At 45.0% G+C, this 17,569-nt stretch overlaps 1 protein-coding gene across 1 annotated transcript in view; it reads right to left on the reverse strand.

Moving 5' to 3' along the window:
- Positions 1-17,569, reverse strand: part of STARD3 (StAR related lipid transfer domain containing 3) — a gene marked incomplete in the record, with an annotated part of 483,177 nt that overhangs the window by 268,548 nt on the left and 197,060 nt on the right. The window contains 2 exon segments of the mRNA XM_044055044.1: positions 4,074-4,151; positions 4,244-4,321. Of these exon segments, the coding sequence (XP_043910979.1) occupies positions 4,074-4,151; positions 4,244-4,321 (156 nt within the window).

A 17,569-nucleotide genomic window follows, 5' to 3' on the forward strand; every position in this document is an offset into this window, starting at 1 on the left:
CGAACGCTCCCGGGTCCCGCATCAAGAATCTCCCGGCTCGAAGAAATGGGAAGAATCCCGACACGGGCACAAGGCATCGACCCGAGGACGGAGCCGAATCGATCCGTGCGAGGCCCGAGGGAGAGTCGGAACCGACACGTCGGTTCGACTCTCGCGCGCGGCACCTAGAACAGACCGTCGGCTCGCAGACTCCGGCTGCCGGTCCGACCGAGACGAGGTGAGGGAACAGACCGAGAAAAGGACGGTTCTGGACCCGAGGGCTCCACAATCAGCAGATCAGCCTCTTCCGGCTCCAAAGACTGAATCGCTCTCGGAGGAGGAATGGTTGGTGATCCAGGGAGGCCTTCAAGTTTCCACACCACCTGGGTGGAAACCGAAATAAGATTAGAGAGGGCGAATGCTCCAGCAGCTTCTGCACCACGATCCACATCGACATCCGAAAGTTTAGAGGAAGAACGGGTCGAAGGAACCGAAGACGGAGCCGACCTCAATATGGCCGAACGAGGAGCTCCATCACCGGTTCCAAGACTCGAGGCTCAGGAACCGACACCAGTTGAACACTCGGCCCCGAAGTCTGTGGAACCGGTGATCTAACCTTTGAAGAAGAGCTCGGAGCCGATGACTTGGGCTCCGATGTCTTCGATTCCTTAGAGGACTTCGATGCCTGGTCAGAAGCATCCAAAGCCTCTTGGAAAGCTGGTTTCAACAGACCCCTGTCCATTAGTTTCCTGCGCCTATCTGTCATGACCCTCCCACTGAAAGAGTGACAAATGGAGCAATCCTCTTGTAAGTGGAGAGGGCCAAGGCAGTAGACACAGGAACTATGGTTGTCAGTGACCGACATTTTTTGGCCACACTGACAACGCTTGAAACCAGACTTTGCCTTCTCAGACATTGTAGGTAATAAACAAGTCTAGAAACAAAAACACAGTCAAATCCAGGTAAAATAGTCACAATCAGGTAAATGTCACAATCAGGTAAATGTCAAATCCGGTTAGTCACAATCAGGTAAATTTGACTCAATATAGCAGTATATGGTAAGGGTGTAGGCCCCGGTACAAAAATACCGATAAAAGGGTTAACGATACCAAAGAACTACGGAACCAGAACACAATCACACCAGGTAATACTAACAATATTAAGTTAAATAAAATTCTCAGTAAAATACAACAAAAAGTTATATCTTAGCTTAGAAAACCCTTGAGCTAGCTCCCAACGATGCGAATGCAGCAGCGGCAAACTAGATCTGAGGTAAAGGCAGAGGGGGATTGTGGGTATTAGATTGTCTCGAGCTTCTTCTCGATGCAGAGCTTGCAAGAGGCCGGCACGGAGCCGAGGATCGGCTCCGAACCCATGTGTAAGAACAAACGGTGAGATTGAACACTATCACATATGCATATTAGCATGGATAACCTTAAAATTAGGTTAAGTTATGCCTGTATGAGTAGCTGCCCGATTTGGGACAACTGTTCTTATCAGGTGGGTTAAACTTCATTATTTACAAATTTACATAATTTGGGGTTAAACTTCATTATTTACAAATTTACATAATTTTGGGTGTTTGTTTTATGTTAATAAGTTAAGGGAGTGTTCTGGGGGTGTGCATAGTTTTTTTGTTGGATGGTTTTCAATAAAACAAAGTCTTGTAAAATGTGACAAACAGAGATGACAAGAAACAACTGCTTAAGAGATCATCCTGCCAAACAGTGGATGCCTGTAACAAAAGCTGGAAACTGACATTTTAAAAAGCTGTCATATACAGTATAATAGGTGGGAAATATTTATTATCACAATGGCTACAGTAAACATAGTGAATGACCTCACAGATACAGACAAAAAGGATAGGGTACTGAATTATATTAAGAAATGCAGAGTACAAATGCTACAAGAGACATCTGGAAGTGAGCATGTGAATTTGATAAAAAAGGACTTCAGGATGAATGTTCAGCTGAATATCACGGACAAAGGAAAAGGGGAGTATTTATACTAACTGCAAGAGGAGCTCCAACAGTGACACAAGAGAGAAAAAGACAGTACTGGTAGATTTGTGATAGTAAGGGGCTACTAGCAAGGGAGGAGGATACTAAAACTGATATTATGGAGCTTTAAAAAATTTGGGAGAAAACAGCTTTTGGCAGGGATTATTAGTTACAGCTGGGGAATGGAACTTGATACACAACAGTAAGGATGTATTTGGGGAACCTAGATGGGAAAATATAACAAAAGTGGGTAGATTTCTGAAGACATTTATGACAATATTTGGTATGGATGATGTGAATTCTGTAGTAGGAACTCAAGAGAATTTACATATTATATTATTAAACATGGCCTAAGAAAATGTTTTAGGCTCCTCGTTTAAAGAACTCTTCCATTCAATGAAAAGCATATCTAAATGAGACACCATTTACAGATGTAGAGGACAAGGTGACCTCAATGCCTGATTTTTAGGTAAGAAAGGGAAGATACTTGGTCAACATGTCCCAATACTTCACCAATATGACATACCTGAATCCATCTAGAGAGAGAATTCCTTTCTCCGTTTTGCAGAGTGGAAAATGACACTAAGGTTGATCAATCACAGGATGGCTGTCTGGACATCTTGGGCCAACTTGATGAGATCTTATGTGGGACTCCGAAGGTGTGGGGGGAGGAGACACACTATGCCTAGGTTGTGGCAAGCCAGCCAGCTTTATTTTTGGTTTGGATGCCTTTAGCCCATGCTTGGAAATGCAGTTTGTCTTGGAAAATGTCAGGTTGCAAGCAAACATGCAGGACCTCAAATAGGTCTTACCTGACCTTCTGCACAAACACAAGATACCTCCCATTCTTTTGAAGATGAAGCTGATGATGATGATGATGCCGATATGGGCACTGAACCCAGAGGCCCTCAGAGAAGATTCAGGATCAACCAATAGCAAAAGGGATTAGTCTCCTGAGGACATGCTGAGAGAACTGCATGGTGCCTTCCAGAACGTTTATGCCAAGTGGCTCGGCAGTAAGCCAGGCACTGTCTGAAGACTGCAAAGTTACTTTACTAACAGAGTCTTCAAGCCCAGGGGGTTACTATCAGACTCTGCTGCACTTTGATGGCTTCCAGAGATTTCTTCCCCTGGGTGTTTCTCCAGGTAATTTATTTCTACATTAAAGATCAGACAACAGCTGGCCAACTACATGTCAGAGCAGGACCAGGTGCAAATCCTCTTCAGACGAGCATTTTTGAAGACATTCCTCCCTGCATTTTTAGGTAAATGAAGCACAACAAGAAACACTTAACACTATTTTCTGGACCCTGGCAAAAAAAGAAGTCTCATCAATGCTTTTATAGGGGATCCATTTCTTAGATCTAATGTGATTAACAGCTTTATATTACAGACCTATTCAACTGCCAACAGCAAAAACACAGAAAAATAAGTATTTTTTCCACCCCAATAGAGTACTTATCTGGAAATCGGGAAGGAGGCAAACCAAAGGACTAAAGACTTAAGCTCAACAAATACCACCAAAGATCTGACATCGGTATGTTAGGGAGTTCGCAGAGCCACGAAGGCAAAGGCTAAAGAGCTTTGGAAGACAGCACGGCCATCTATCTTCCATAAGCAGGAATACAAATAGTCAATACTGCAACTTATTTTCTTCTCAGGCTACCGATAAGAACAGATTTTAAACAGTTGTACTTCACCAGTTACCAACAAAAATGACAAGGCAAGCTTTTACCCTACTTATACTTCTATAAAGCTATAGCTCAACCATATCCAGTTTTTTTAAACTATCCTACATGTTACAGACATAACTGAAACACACACAGACACACACACACACAGACACACACACACACACACACACACACACACACACACACACACACACACACACACACACACACACACACACAGAGACACAGAGACACAGAGACACAGAGACACAGAGACACAGAGACACAGACAGACAGACAGAGACACAGAGACACAGACAGGCAGACACAGACAGACAGACACAGACACACACACACACGAAAAGGACTAAAATAACAAACATTTTACTAACATTACAGTAACGTAAATTAGTTTGCTTACCGCTACTACCCACCAGTGGCTGAATTTAAATATAGCATATCCTAGTATCAGAATTGTGAACCGGAAAGCTGCAAGAAGCTAGAAAAAAAAAAAGATTTGCAAAGTGAAATACAGATGCAAGCATATGTAAACATTATCAGATACTTGAATTACAAAACAATTATACTTACAAATATGTCAAAGAAAGAAGTGGAAAACTTATAATGCTCAATTTCTTCTTCAATCTTTTGTTTAATCTGGTTCTTTAACTGCAAAAGGATATTGTTGTTATACTATGCATGACACACAAATCTCTAACTTCTAAGACCAATGCAACTATCATACTGAACTGTCATACCAACTTAAAAACAGTGCAAAATATAACTAGATGGTAACATTTGTAAAATACTGTGGTATAAGATGTTAATAATTAGAATCACAGAGAATGTAATGACTTGTAACCTTAGCTTTTAACTGCTTTACTGACAGGAAAGCCGTGAATCACGCAAGAGACTATTTAAACATTTACTTTCAAATACTGCTGCAAAAAATGTATTAGCTTTTACTTTTCAGTTCTGCTACACAGACATTAAGCAGTATCTTGTTTTGATCACCAATTTGGAAATATATAGAACAGTTAAGGATACAACAACCAAATTTTGCCCACAGTTTTTATCCAATGTAACCAGAGGACACCTGAAGAGAAACTAGATGATACTTGACAATGCAACATTTCCATACACAGTTATATTACTACACAACACTGAGCTACTGCTGAATGATTTAAACTGAGATAAAGTGGTCTTAGTATTACACTTCTAAACTTTGCATCTTCAAGTCTAAAATACTGTATAGTGCTTAGTCAGTAGTTCAATAAAGATGAAATATTAAAATTAAAGCACAATACTGACAAGTATACAGAAAGAAAAAGTATGGCATCAATGCACTGCAATTCAAAGGGTCATTAAAAAGTAACACCTGAGGAACACAAACAGCAACTCAAACTATCAGAAAAAAGTCATTTCTGAATTTCAACTACAGATTGCAGCATAACCTAGCAATAACAAACTTTATTCTACAAGCCTGGGAAACAGCAGCTGTAAGTGGATGCAACACCTCTCTTCTTCATTACAAAGTACAGTTGTGTACCTACCATAAATGTAGATGTTCGAGTGTATTCACTGTTGCAGTCATTGCGCTTGGGTTATCCTGCTGGCAGGCTGCCCGCAGTCGGCCTGAATTCCAAAGTCCTGGTCCAGCCTCGGTTGCTGTCGCCTCTTCCCTGACGTCATTGCGCCAGGGGTATATAAGATGCAGCCAACGCCATTTTCTTCAGTTTTTCTTGCCCCAGATGTCAGGTGCCCCCAAAAGGGTAGGCTAAAAATACTGCTTATAAAAAAGCATGCACTAACAAACAATACCTTCATCTACAAGCAAATACACCACATAGGCTGTATAGAATATAGAAGTACAGATAAGTCCCAGCAAAGAAAGGGGGATGGTGGGTGGGTAACCTGGACTGCAACAGTGAATACACCCGAACATCTACATTTATGGTAGGTACACAACTGTACTATGTTCATCGTGTTTCACTGCTGCAATCATTACACTTGGGTTGAATCCCAAAGCTGAGGTTGGGTGGCTGAGTCTAAACAGAATTAGGAGTGGCTATGAGGCCCTGCAGAACTGCAGTGGCAAAGCCTGTTCTGGATTTAGAGTAAAGAGGTAAGTGGTAGTGCTTTGTAAAAGTGTGCACTGAAGTCCAAGTTGCAGCCTCCAAAATATCCTTGGTTGGTACTCCTCTGAGGAAGGCTGCTGAGGTGGCTGCTGCTCTGGTTAATGTGGTCTAATGCCCTTAGGCACTGATTTGCCATGTTGTGAATAGCAGAAACAAATGCAGTGTCCTATCCATTTTGAAATAGTCTGCTTTGAGATACCCTTTCCTTGTGATCCTGCAGCATATGCCACTAAAAGTTGCTCAGTCTTTCTGAAAGCTTTAGTTTTGTCCAAGTAGAAGTGTAGCTGTCTGTGCACATCCAAAGAATGCAGAAGTCTCTCCCCTTTATTCTGTGGGTTTGGATAAAAAGTAGGCAAATGAATGGTTTGATTAAGAGCCACACTGGACACTACCTTAGGCATAAATGTTGGGTTCGTCCTTAGAGAAACCCTGTCCGGATGGAAAATAATAAAAGGTTTCACAGCCATTGATGCCTGTAACTCGAGACTCTTCTTGCTGAAGTTATTGCTAGGAGCAGAGCTGTTTTCCATGATAAGAATATTTTCTCGGCTGTATTGGCTGGCTCAAAAGGAGGCAGTGTGAGCTTTTCCAAGACAAAATTGAGGTCCATGTAGGTATTGGTGCTCTCCTAGGAGGTCTTATGTTTTTGGCCCCTCTGAGGTACTGCCTTAGCAGTGGATGTGAATAAATAGGTGGTTCCGTATTGTAATGAGCTGAAATGGCAGAGGCATGGATTTTAATTGATGAGAAGGATAGGCCTTTGTCAGCATCTCAGTTAGGTATTGTAAAATCTGAGGAATATTTGTAACAAGCGTGTCAATACCTTGTGCCTGGTTCCAAGCACAGAATCTCTCCCATTTTTCTGCATAAGATTTTCTGGTGCTCAGCCTCCTGGCCTCCAAAATAACATCCATAACTGCTTTAGAGAGAGGTGTGATCTGAGCAGTTATATTATCTACCATGCAGCCAGATTTAAGGTTCTGAGTTGGCTGTGCAGGATCTGATTGTTTTGTTGGGTCAGTAGATGAGGAATTTGAGGTAAACTCCAGGCTGGGCCTTGAGACAAGCTCTTTAGGACTGGGTACCAGTGTTGGCGTGGCCAGTCTGGGGCAATCAGCATCATTTTTGGCTTCTATTGTCTGACCTTTAGGAGTACCTTGGGGAGGAGAGGCAGTGGAGGAAAGGCATATACTGTAAGGGTTTTCCAGCTGAATGATAGGGCGTCCACTTTCCATGCTTGTTTGTGATAAGTCCTTGTGCAGAATCTCTGTAGTTGGCAGTTGTGAGGGGAGGCAAATAGATCTATGTCTGGGCATCCCCATTTCCTTGTTATCATGCTGAAGATTTGTGGATCTAGTTTCCACTCGTGAGGGTCCATGAGGCTTCTGCTTAAGTTCGTCTGCCAGAGTATTTGTCTTTCCTGGCAGGAATTGTGCTTGCAGGTGCACTTGATAAGTCAATGCTATGCTCCACAAAGTCAAGGCTTGTCTGCAGAGGGGGTAGGAATGTGTGCCTGAATACATTTTCCTGCCATGTGGGCCCCCCAGGCATAATCCGATGCATCTGTTGTTGGTGTCTGCCTGGCTGTGGGTAAAGTGAATGGCTGTCCCTTGTTGTGGTGACAGGCCAGTGCCCACCATCGAAATTCCTGTTGCAGGCAGGGAATGAGGGTAATTAAAGTTTCCAAGCTGTGGCAATGTTGAGTCCAAACACTTTTTAGATACCATTGTAGCTTCCTCACATGGAATTAGCAGAATGCAGGATGCCATGAAGCCCAAAGCCTGCAGAATTTTTCTTGCAGGTAACTGGGTCTTTGTTGCCATCTTTTCGAAGTAAGAAGTCAGTTACCTTTGTTTGTCTGGCATGAGATAAACCATCTGGGCAGTTGTATTTAAGCTTGCACCCAGGAAAATTATCTCTATAGAGGGTACTAGTTTTGATTTATTTTCGTTTACTGTGTACCCTAGGCAAATTAGTAATCTTTTTACAAATGCCAGATGCTTCAGTAGAATGTCCTTGCTCTCTGCTTGAATAAGACAGTCGTCCAAGTAGGGATATATTTGAATTCCTCTTTGTCTGCAAAATGCAATTAGTGGTGCCAGGTATTTTGTGAAGACCCTGGGCGCAGTAGATGAGCCAAAGGGCAGTGCAGAGAATTGGTAGTGCATTGAACCAGCTGGGAATCGGAGGTATCTTCTGCAAGACTGTCTGGGACATGCAGGTATGCCTCTTTGAGGTCCAAAGTTATGAGCCAAACCTTTTTGCCCAGCATGGGCAGAAGCTGCTGCAGTGTCAACATTTTGAATTTTGAAACATCCAGAAAAGTGTTTAGAATAGATAGGTCCAGTATTGGTCTCCAGGCTTTGTCCTTTCTGGGTACCAAGAAAGGTTTTGAGTAAAATCCTTGTCCCTGCTCTTGCTGTGGTACTCGCTGAATAGCCCTCATGTCCATGAGAGATTAAATTTGCTTTTGTGCCTCTGCCCATTGATTGTGCGACAGGTCTGGCATACCTTTTGTCTTTGGAAGGGTGTGAAAATGGAACCTGTAGCCCTGAGAAACAGTATTCAAGACCCATTTGTCCTGGGTGATCATGTGCCAATTTTGTGGAAAAAGTGCCAGCTTTCCCCCTAAGGGTGCTGCCAAAAGATAAGTGCTTAACACTGGCAGTGGAAAGTCATTGGGACTGTTTCCTATATGGCTGTGATTTGTCTTCTCTGCTTTTGGAGGTAGAAGCACCCCATTGTTTAGGCCTGTATGAGCCTTGGGGCTGAGATCTGCCTCTAGGGCGTCTGTATCTGCCTCTTTGTGACCTGTCTGACACTGGAAAGGACCAATTCTTAGAAGGCCAGTTCCTGCTAAATCTGGGTGGCTGAACCTGTAAAAAATCCTTTACTGTCTGCATAGATTTCGCTTTATCCTCCATTTTCTTTAACACCTCTTCTGCCTTAACATCAAACAAAGTATCATGCTGTAATGGAGCATCCAATAATTTTGCTTTAACATGATCAGGCAGATTCTGTTCCTTTAACCAAGCATACCTTCGAATGACAGAGCCTGTAACAGCGGCCCTGCAAGAGGCCTCCAGTGAATCAAAACCACATTGCAAAGTATGCTTTCCCACTTGTTCAGCTGCATGCAATAAATCTTGCATTTCCTTGTTTTCAGAACAGTCAGAATCTGTCAACATTTTCTGTTTTAGCAGTGACATTAAGTATTGCTGATATTTAAGCATATGAAATTGACAATTTAAAGCCCTTATAGCCAAGGTAGCAGAAGTGTAAACTTTTTTCCCCCATCTGTCCAGTGCTCTAGAATCCCTGTCAGAGGGGACAGGGTTTTTTGCAGTGGAAGCCTTAACCCCTTCGGGACCCTGAGATACAGTTTCTGGGTCAGCAGCAGGGTTTTTATATAGAAATGTATGTGAATCTGGAACCCTGTAGTACCTGTCTGGCTTAACGGGTGCAGGGGGTAAAGAGTCAGGAGACAGACCGGACTCTGAAAATACATCTACAATGTCTAGTAGAGGTGGAATAGCAAGAGGTCTGTGCTGAGGCAGTAAAAGGAAATCTCTGAGCCTTTTCTTAGATTCTGAGTAATCTTGGCTCTCCCAGTGAAAATGCTCCCTCATGGTATGCAGGGTTTCCCCAAAAGAATAGTCCTCAGGAGGAGAGGCTGAAAGGATAGATTCTTCAGCATCAGAATCCTCATAGGGAGGAAGAGAGTATCCCTGTTCTGAAGAGGAGTCAGATGAAATGGAAACCTGATCAGAAGAATCATATTCAGTGTCTTGCCTAGGCCTCTTAGCAGGGGGATGGGAACCCCTGATCAAAGTAATTAGGTCTTCGGCCATTTTGAGCATCTGTTTCTTAGGCATGGAGGTCTGTCCAGGAGAATGCTGTACTTGTTTCTTTGTCTTTAAAGCTGTTTTAGTCTTTGCCTTAGAAGCTGAGGTTGGCTTGATATATAACTGTGTAGACCTGAAAACACCCTCAGAAGCCGATGCCTGCTCAGCGGCTCCGGACCCATCTGAGGGAATAGTTTCCGAAGGTCCAATACCTCGAGTATCCAGAGGCCTAGTTGTCTCCACTTGGGAGTCGGAAGCGGCCTGTGGCTCTCAGGTAGCGGGTGTCAGGGGCTGCGAAAGCGGAGGCTTCGTCGTCTGTTTTGGACCTTGGATGCCTGTCTTTACTTTTCCTTGCGCTTTTTATGAACTCCGGTCGTCAGCTGTTCCAACGGCATTATATATTTAAACCCTCGGCCAAAGTAATGAAAGGCAAAATCGTGCCGACGCTTAATAGTGCGTTGGTTAAATCTAGCACAAAACTGACAACTAGCAACGCCGTGGTCAGGGCCTAGGCAAGGAATACAATAAGAATGAAAATCCTTATGAGGTATTTGCTTCCCACAAGAAATACAATTGTTAACTTTTTCTGACATCAGTCTGGAGCATGAAAAAAGTTTCCCCAACGGGGTACTTAGCTTTAATGAAGACTTCGGATCTGAAATTCGATTTCAAAAATCTCAGGAGTTGGCCGACCGGCACTTGTGAACTGCTTTTGCTTCGGGCACAGCGCGGCAAGAAAGACTGAAGAAAATGGCGTCGGCTGCATCTTGTATACCCCTGGCGCACTGACATCAGGGAAGAGGCGACAGCAACCGACGCCAGACCAGGACTTTGGAATTCAGGCCGAATGTGGGTAGCCTGCCAGCAGGATAACCCAAGTGTAATGACTGCAACAGTGAAACACGACGAACATCAGTAGTGTTACTCACCCTTAAATGTTTAATGTTTGTTTACGCATTGTAAAAGCATAAATTACAATTACTAGAAAGAGGCCAAATACAGAGCTTAAAAAGAAGTTACGTCTTACCATAACGTTCCACCTGTGTTGTTGATCTTCGTTCATTCTTTACTGATGGGTTATTGGTTCTGTCCTCGGACCAGAGTCAGCTTTATACCAAGCTTGCGTCAGCCAAAAACTCTCGAGCCAAGATCCTTCCCATGATGCATGCTCTTCTCCCTGTTACCTCAGATCGAGTTTGCAAGTTAATAGACAAAAGCAGAGGCAACTTCTGGTCATAACAGACCTACAAGAATGGAAAGAGGGTCATATGAAATCCACTAGGAACCTCCGGAGGGGGGTGGGGAGTAATGAATGAATGAAGATAAAACAACACAGTTGGAATGTTATGGTAACCTGTGTTGTTAATATTCATTCATTCCTTACTGATGGGACAGAGTCCCCAGCTACCTGTATCCCTGGGCAGCCCTCATGGAAGGACATTCCTGAGCTCCATGGAAACAAACGAAGCTCTTCCTCTGGAGGCCAAATCCAATTTGTAATGCAGTATAAAGGTATGGGGGTTGGCCCAAGTTGCAGCTGAGCAAATGTCATTGAGGGAGGCCCTAGCATGAAAAGCTGCTGAAGTTGCCATAGACCTTGTAGAATGGGCTTTCACTTTGTGAGGCAAAGTGATGTCATTCTCATCGTAGATGAAGGTAATGCAATTTCTCAACCATGACGCTAATGTAACTTTAGAAACAGGACAACCTAGTCTTGGTCCAGAAAAAGCCAGAAATAGCTGGTCTGACTTACAGGTAGATTTTGTTCTATCCAAATAAAAGCAGATTTGCTTGTGAACATCCAGAGAGTGCAGGCAATACTCTCCCTCGTTAGAATGATTAGGAAAAAAAATACTGGGAGGTCAAGAGAGTGGTTGATTCTGACACCACTTTCGGTAAAAAGGAGCCATTAGTTCTCAGTGAGACTATCTTTATGAAAAATAAGGTAAGTACGTTTGATGCATAAGGCTTGAAGTTCTGACAGATGTCTGCCCAATGTGATAGCAACCAGAAACAAAGTTTTCCAAGAGAGATACTTTAAATCACATGAAGATGTAGGCTCAAATGGGGTGTTAGGGCTTGCAGGACCAAAGCCAAATCCCAAGATTGTACTGGTTCTCTAAAGGGAGGTTTTAGGTGAAAAACACCCTTCAAGAAAGTCTTACAGAGTCTGTGTGACATGAGTGAAGAGTCCTGGAAACCAATGTGGAAATGAGAAATGGCAGCTAAATGAACATGAATAGGAGAGGCTGATACCCCAGATTGAAAAAGATCCGGTAAGTAATCTTATACCACCAAAACTGGGGCTGACAAGGGGTCCAATTGTTTGTTCACAGCCCATAATGTAAACCTTTTCCATTTGCTGAGATAGATTAGCCTGGTGGATGATTTATGAGATGCAATAAAAATACTGCACACTGGGGAGGAGAGGTTATCCTGCGTGGCAATCATTGGAAGTGGAGAATCCAAGCTGTCAGACCCTGAGGATGGGAGATCAACGTCGGAGTTGGATTAAGAGTCCACAGTTGATCTAGCACGTGAGGCCAGAGGAAGGGGAACCAAACTTGTCGAGGCCAATATGGAGCAATAAGGATTACTTTGCTCTTCAACTGCTGTGCTTTCTTCAAGAATTGGGAGATGAAGGGTAAAGGAGGATAGGCATAAAGTACACCCGAAGGCCAATCGTGGACTAGAGCGTCTCTCAGCGACTGTCTCCGAGGGGTGATCAGGGCAAAGTAATTGCTGCACTTGTGGTTGAATGGGGAGGCAAAACCAGTGGTTGAAACTTTTTGCCGCTATCAGAGGATTGAGGGACCACTCATAAGGTTGTAGAATGCACCTGCTCAATTTGTCCGCTATCACGTTGGAGCTCCAGGGAATGTGCGTTGCAATTAGAAAGCGGTTAGAAGCTATCACCCATTGCCATTTTCTCAAGGCCTCTCAGCATAACGGGTAAGATCTGGTGCCCCCTTGCTTTTTGATGTACCAGACTACTGACATGTTGTCTGACTGGATTGCAATAGTCCCTGAAGGAAGAATCAAGTGGAAGGCTTGCAACGCTAACAGCACTGTCCCTCAGTTCCGGGACACTGGTATGCAAATGAGCCCCTGTCTCCGACCAGGTGCCTTGGACCGAGTTTCCCTGACATAGCCCTCCCCACCCCACCCCATCAGGGAGGCATCCGTGGTCACCGTGGCTTTTGGCTGATGGGGTTGAAGGGGCAAGACCCCTGTTGGGGATTTTGGGACGTCCACCAGAGCAAATCTTTCTTGCATCTCTGAGTTACACTTATCTGAAAAGACAAAGGATGTTGTAGAGGGTACCAATGAGTGAGAAGTAGCCACTGAAGAAGTCTCATGTGGAACCTGCCCAGAGGAACACTGGTAATCGAGAATGCCATTGACCCAAAGAGTTGGAGTACGGACTGGGCAGAAGATTTGTGGTGACAGATTAGCGGCTGAACCTGTCTTATTCTTTGAAGTCTGTGATCCAGGAGAGATGCTGTGCAATTCCTCGTGTCCAACAGAACTCCAATGAATTCTAAAGATTGTGTCAGGGCTGTGTTAGACTTCTCCCAGTTTACAGTGATTCCCAGGCGCTGAGCTGTGAGAAGAGTGTAATCTAGGGCTTCCTCCAATAGATGCTTGGTGGGGGTGGTAAGGAGCCAGTCATCTACGTATGGAAACACCTGGAATCCTTGAAGTCGCAGGTGAGCGATAACCACTGCCATGCATTTGAACACTCTGGGGGCCGTAGAGAGGCCGAACGGCTGTGCTCAAAATTGGTAGTGACTGGCTCCCATGCAGAAGTGGAGGTATCTTCTTGAGTGCTTCTCCACTTTTATATGGTAATACGCATCTTGATCTATACAGCACATCCAATCGTCTTCTTCAAAAAGAGGAAGGATAGACTGAACCATGACCATCCGGAATTTCTCTGTTTTTACAAATTTGTTTAGTGTGCTGAGATCCAGTATTGGTCTCTAGTCCCCTGTCTTTTTTGGCACTAAAAAGAACCTCGAGTAAAAAACGTATTCCATCTGGTCTGGGGTGGCCGTTTGGATGACTTTTTTTGTAGCAGCTTTCAGATTTCATGTGCTGCTGTTTCTCTTTAACTGGGTGGGACTTCTGGTACATTTCTGGGTGAAGTGGGACAAAGATGGAAGGGAATGTGGTAGCCTCTGGATATTTGTTATACCCAAGAATCGGTGGTTATGGTTCACCAGGCAGTGGGGTACAAGGAAAAATGACCCCCGACTGCTTCCAGAGGTGAGCAGTCGGGCAACGCTTCAGGAGTGCTGGTAGGGTTGCCCAGAGAATCAATCTCTGGAACCCCGGTTTCGCGGACCTCCCCTGCCCTGAAAGGGGTGTCTTCCATTAGAGTTTCCCCTCTGCCCTTAGGGGAGAACTCAGTATGTGCGCCACGGAAAGAGCCTGTGATTTTCTGTGCCATATCTTCCAGCTCCTCTAATTTCTGGAGTAGAATCGTTGAGGGGCGGAGTGTCAGACACCAGTGGCAGACAGGGTCTTACCATCCTCTTCGCACCTTGCCAGTGTATCTTTTACCTTTGGGCCAAACAATAAAGCAGTCTCGATAGGGGCATTCATAAAGGAAGCCTTAAAGGAGTCCGCAAAGTAGCAAAGGTGCATCCAGGCATGACGTCTCGTGACCATGCCTTTGCCTGCCACTCCTTCCATTGCATGTGAAATGAGGCGCATGGAAGAAATGGATACTGATTCTAGGGTCGCTATCTGAGAGGCTAAGTTGTCGCACACCTCAGCAGAAACCGCTCCCGCCAAGGTTTCAGAGAGTTGTTTGATAAGGTCCCTCTGGAGCCTTGTGAAGTGTGCCAAATAGTTCAAGGACCTTACAGTGAAGGTCGATGAAGCAAGCACGTGCTTCTCGTGTCTATCGCCCACAAATTCTTGTTGGGCAGATGGACAGTCTGGCTCTCTTCTGCCAAGTCTTTTTTGGTTACAGCCACCACCACCATGGCATCTACTGGAAGACCTTTGGACCAATGAGGATGTTCAGCAGGGGGAGATAAAATTTTGTCAGGACTCAGAGGTATAGCTTCCAAAGTGTCAGGAGCCTTCCATGCATGCTGGACAAGCTCATCGGCCAGTGGGGTAACCCAGGAGGTAGGCAGCCAGACATGAAAGCCCTGAAGGAATACAGATTCCTCTGATGAAGGGTTGGAGGACTTCCAGTCGCCCCTCTGTCTTAGGACCTCAAGGATCTCACCAAAGGACACCTCAGAGGGTGACCGGGGGGGACCCTTCCCCATCATCAAAGCCTGTACCTTCGGTCAGTGACTCCTCAGTGGAGTCCATCTGCTTCTTCTTACATGAAGCCTTGCAAGGGACTTCCTCAGTGGGAAGCTCTGGGGAAGATTGCGAGGAGGTGATCTCCTGAGGGGGCGAAACCTGAGGCCCTTGTGCCCGGGGTCTGGTAGTTGCAGCTTGTGACAGTTGCAGCACAGAGGGGGCAAGGACTCTGACAGGGATGTTTCGCCAACAGAGGCAAGTGCCCTCTATATGGCCTGGAAGGCCGGACCTCCAGAAGAGGGATGGGAGCCCAGAACAGAGCACAACCTCATAATCAGGGTCACACCACACTCCGACGAGCCGACCCCCATACCAGGAGTGTCAAGAGGGCTATGGAGCATGAGGGAAGGAGGATTCCTGGAGGGTGCCATAGAAAAAACTGTTGTGGAACCTAGAACGCCTACCCCCATGGCACAACTGCTAGCCTGAGAACGGCCCGATGCTCAGTGCACAGAGGACCATAAGGACGACTCTGGCTCCAAAGTGAGGTCCACTGTTGGTGTCGAAGGAAGGGAAGCTGTTGTCTTGTCTGAGAAAGGTGCTTCGATGCTTCCCTGGAAGTCGAAGGAGTGTAAGTTGGAGTCTGTGGAGAAATACTGTCGCCTGCAAGAGGGAGCGTAGATTTACACGGGTGAGGGAGTCCCCTGTCCACAAGCAACTGGTTAACAAGCCACAACACATCCTGTTCTGAGAGGCTCCTGGTGGACCTCACAGAGACCTGATGGAGATTCTGGCCTGTCTAAAAAGGGGCTGTACGGACTTACCACAAACAGATCTAAGGAAGGAGAGTACTTAGTCCTTGCAAGTTCATGTAGTGCACAGCCTGGAACAGAGGGTGTCTGCACCAAGGAGAATGGTGCCGAGGTTATGTAGGCCAACAAAGGCAGTGCCATAGGTGTCGAGGGTGTCTGCACTGTGAAGGGCAGTGTGGTAAATGTCTGCACCGACGAATAATGTGCCAAATGAAGGTCCCTGCACCTGAAGGTCCCTGCACCAAATACGGTACCGAATGAAGGTGTCTGCACTGGTAGTGATGGTGCAGAAAGTGACTGCACCAAGCAGCATGTCGGTGCCGAAGGCATCTGCACCGTAAAGGGCAGTATTCCAGAGGTTGACTGCATCGGCAAGGACTGAGCCGAAGAAGCCTGCACCAACGATGCCGAAGGAGACTGTACCTGAAGAGACTATGCCAAGAAGGTCTGCACCAACATCAGCGGTGCCGAAAAGGGCTGAGACGAATCTGTCGGAGCCACACGTGTCTGCACCGGGAACTCCGGTGCTGGTAGTGATGAAGAAGCACTAGCTGGAGTGAGAATCAACTGGGGTAGTGCGGAGGCTGGGGCTGAAAGGACCACAGATGGCAGCGCTGGGCCCGAGATTTTCCCTTTTTGTGAGTCGACTCCTTGTGATCTCCAGAGGGAGATGAAGGGAGAGAATTAGAGGAGGAGGAGGAAGAACGTCTCTTACGGGGTTTAGAAGGAGGGGTTGAGCCCTCCGACCCAGAGACGGTCTCGCAGAAAGGAGTTTTAAGGAGGCCCTTTAGAATAAGTTTGTTCTTCCTTTCATTTAAAGTCTTAGTTGAGAAATTTCTACATATCCCACACAGAGGGTCCACAGAAAGGTGTGAAACATTCAGGCAATAAACACACAAATCATGGCCATCAGAAAGTGGTAACTTATGGCCGTATTCCGTACGTTGTTTAAAACCAACACTACTTTTCTTATCCAACATTGTGAAGTGAAGGAGAAAGTACGACACTACTAAAGGGTTAAGAAACTACCCAGAAAGGGAGAAGAAGAAGAATTAACAACGAAGGTAATGGAGAATTACCTCAAAAGGTAAGAAAAAGGAAATACTATAGGGAGAGAGTCTCAAAAGTTGCGATATGGTAGGAGAATGGAGATAGTGAAGAATTGAAAACTTTAACACTAATAATGGAAAAACTTCAAAAATTGAACACTTAGCTGAGACAGAAGGCTTGACACGGCTGTACAGCAACACGGCAAACGAGATCTGAGGTAACTGGGAGCATAGCATTGTGGGTAGGATCTTGGCTCGAGAGTTTTTGGCTGACGCGAGCTCAGTATAAGGCGGGCTCAATAACGCATCAGCAAGGAATGAACGAAGATTACCAACATCAGATGGATAGTTTTACCTGAACTAAATAAAACTGCAGTCTGTGTAGGTGTTTTTGGAACATGTCCACAGTAAGGCTGAACACTACTATTAACTGCTATTAGGGGTTGAATTAAATGTCAGGGACTATATACACACACATCTGTGGTGTAACTAAATTACTTCACTATATCTGACTAAATCACACATGCTTCAAATTCCCGAACCTAAAAGGTAAAATATATATCAAAATGAGCTTGACCCCTTTATGCCCATGTTTATGCTAGGCAGTAACACCACACTTAAGATGCAGGCCTCACATCCCCACCAAGTTATTTTAAATCCAAGAATGTTCACCCTCATGGATTAGTACAAAATTCAAGTGTTTTGTTAATTTGTGAGGCTAAGTGATCTCAGGCTGAGAATGATCAAAATGAGTTTGGTGGGATGTAGCTGGGATTGTCTCTGTACACAAAAAATGTTGTATGTA

Source organism: Protopterus annectens, chromosome 13.part0 (genome assembly GCF_019279795.1).
Source record: "Protopterus annectens isolate FY-2018-M chromosome 13.part0, PAN1.0, whole genome shotgun sequence".
Taxonomy (NCBI): domain Eukaryota; kingdom Metazoa; phylum Chordata; order Ceratodontiformes; family Protopteridae; genus Protopterus; species Protopterus annectens.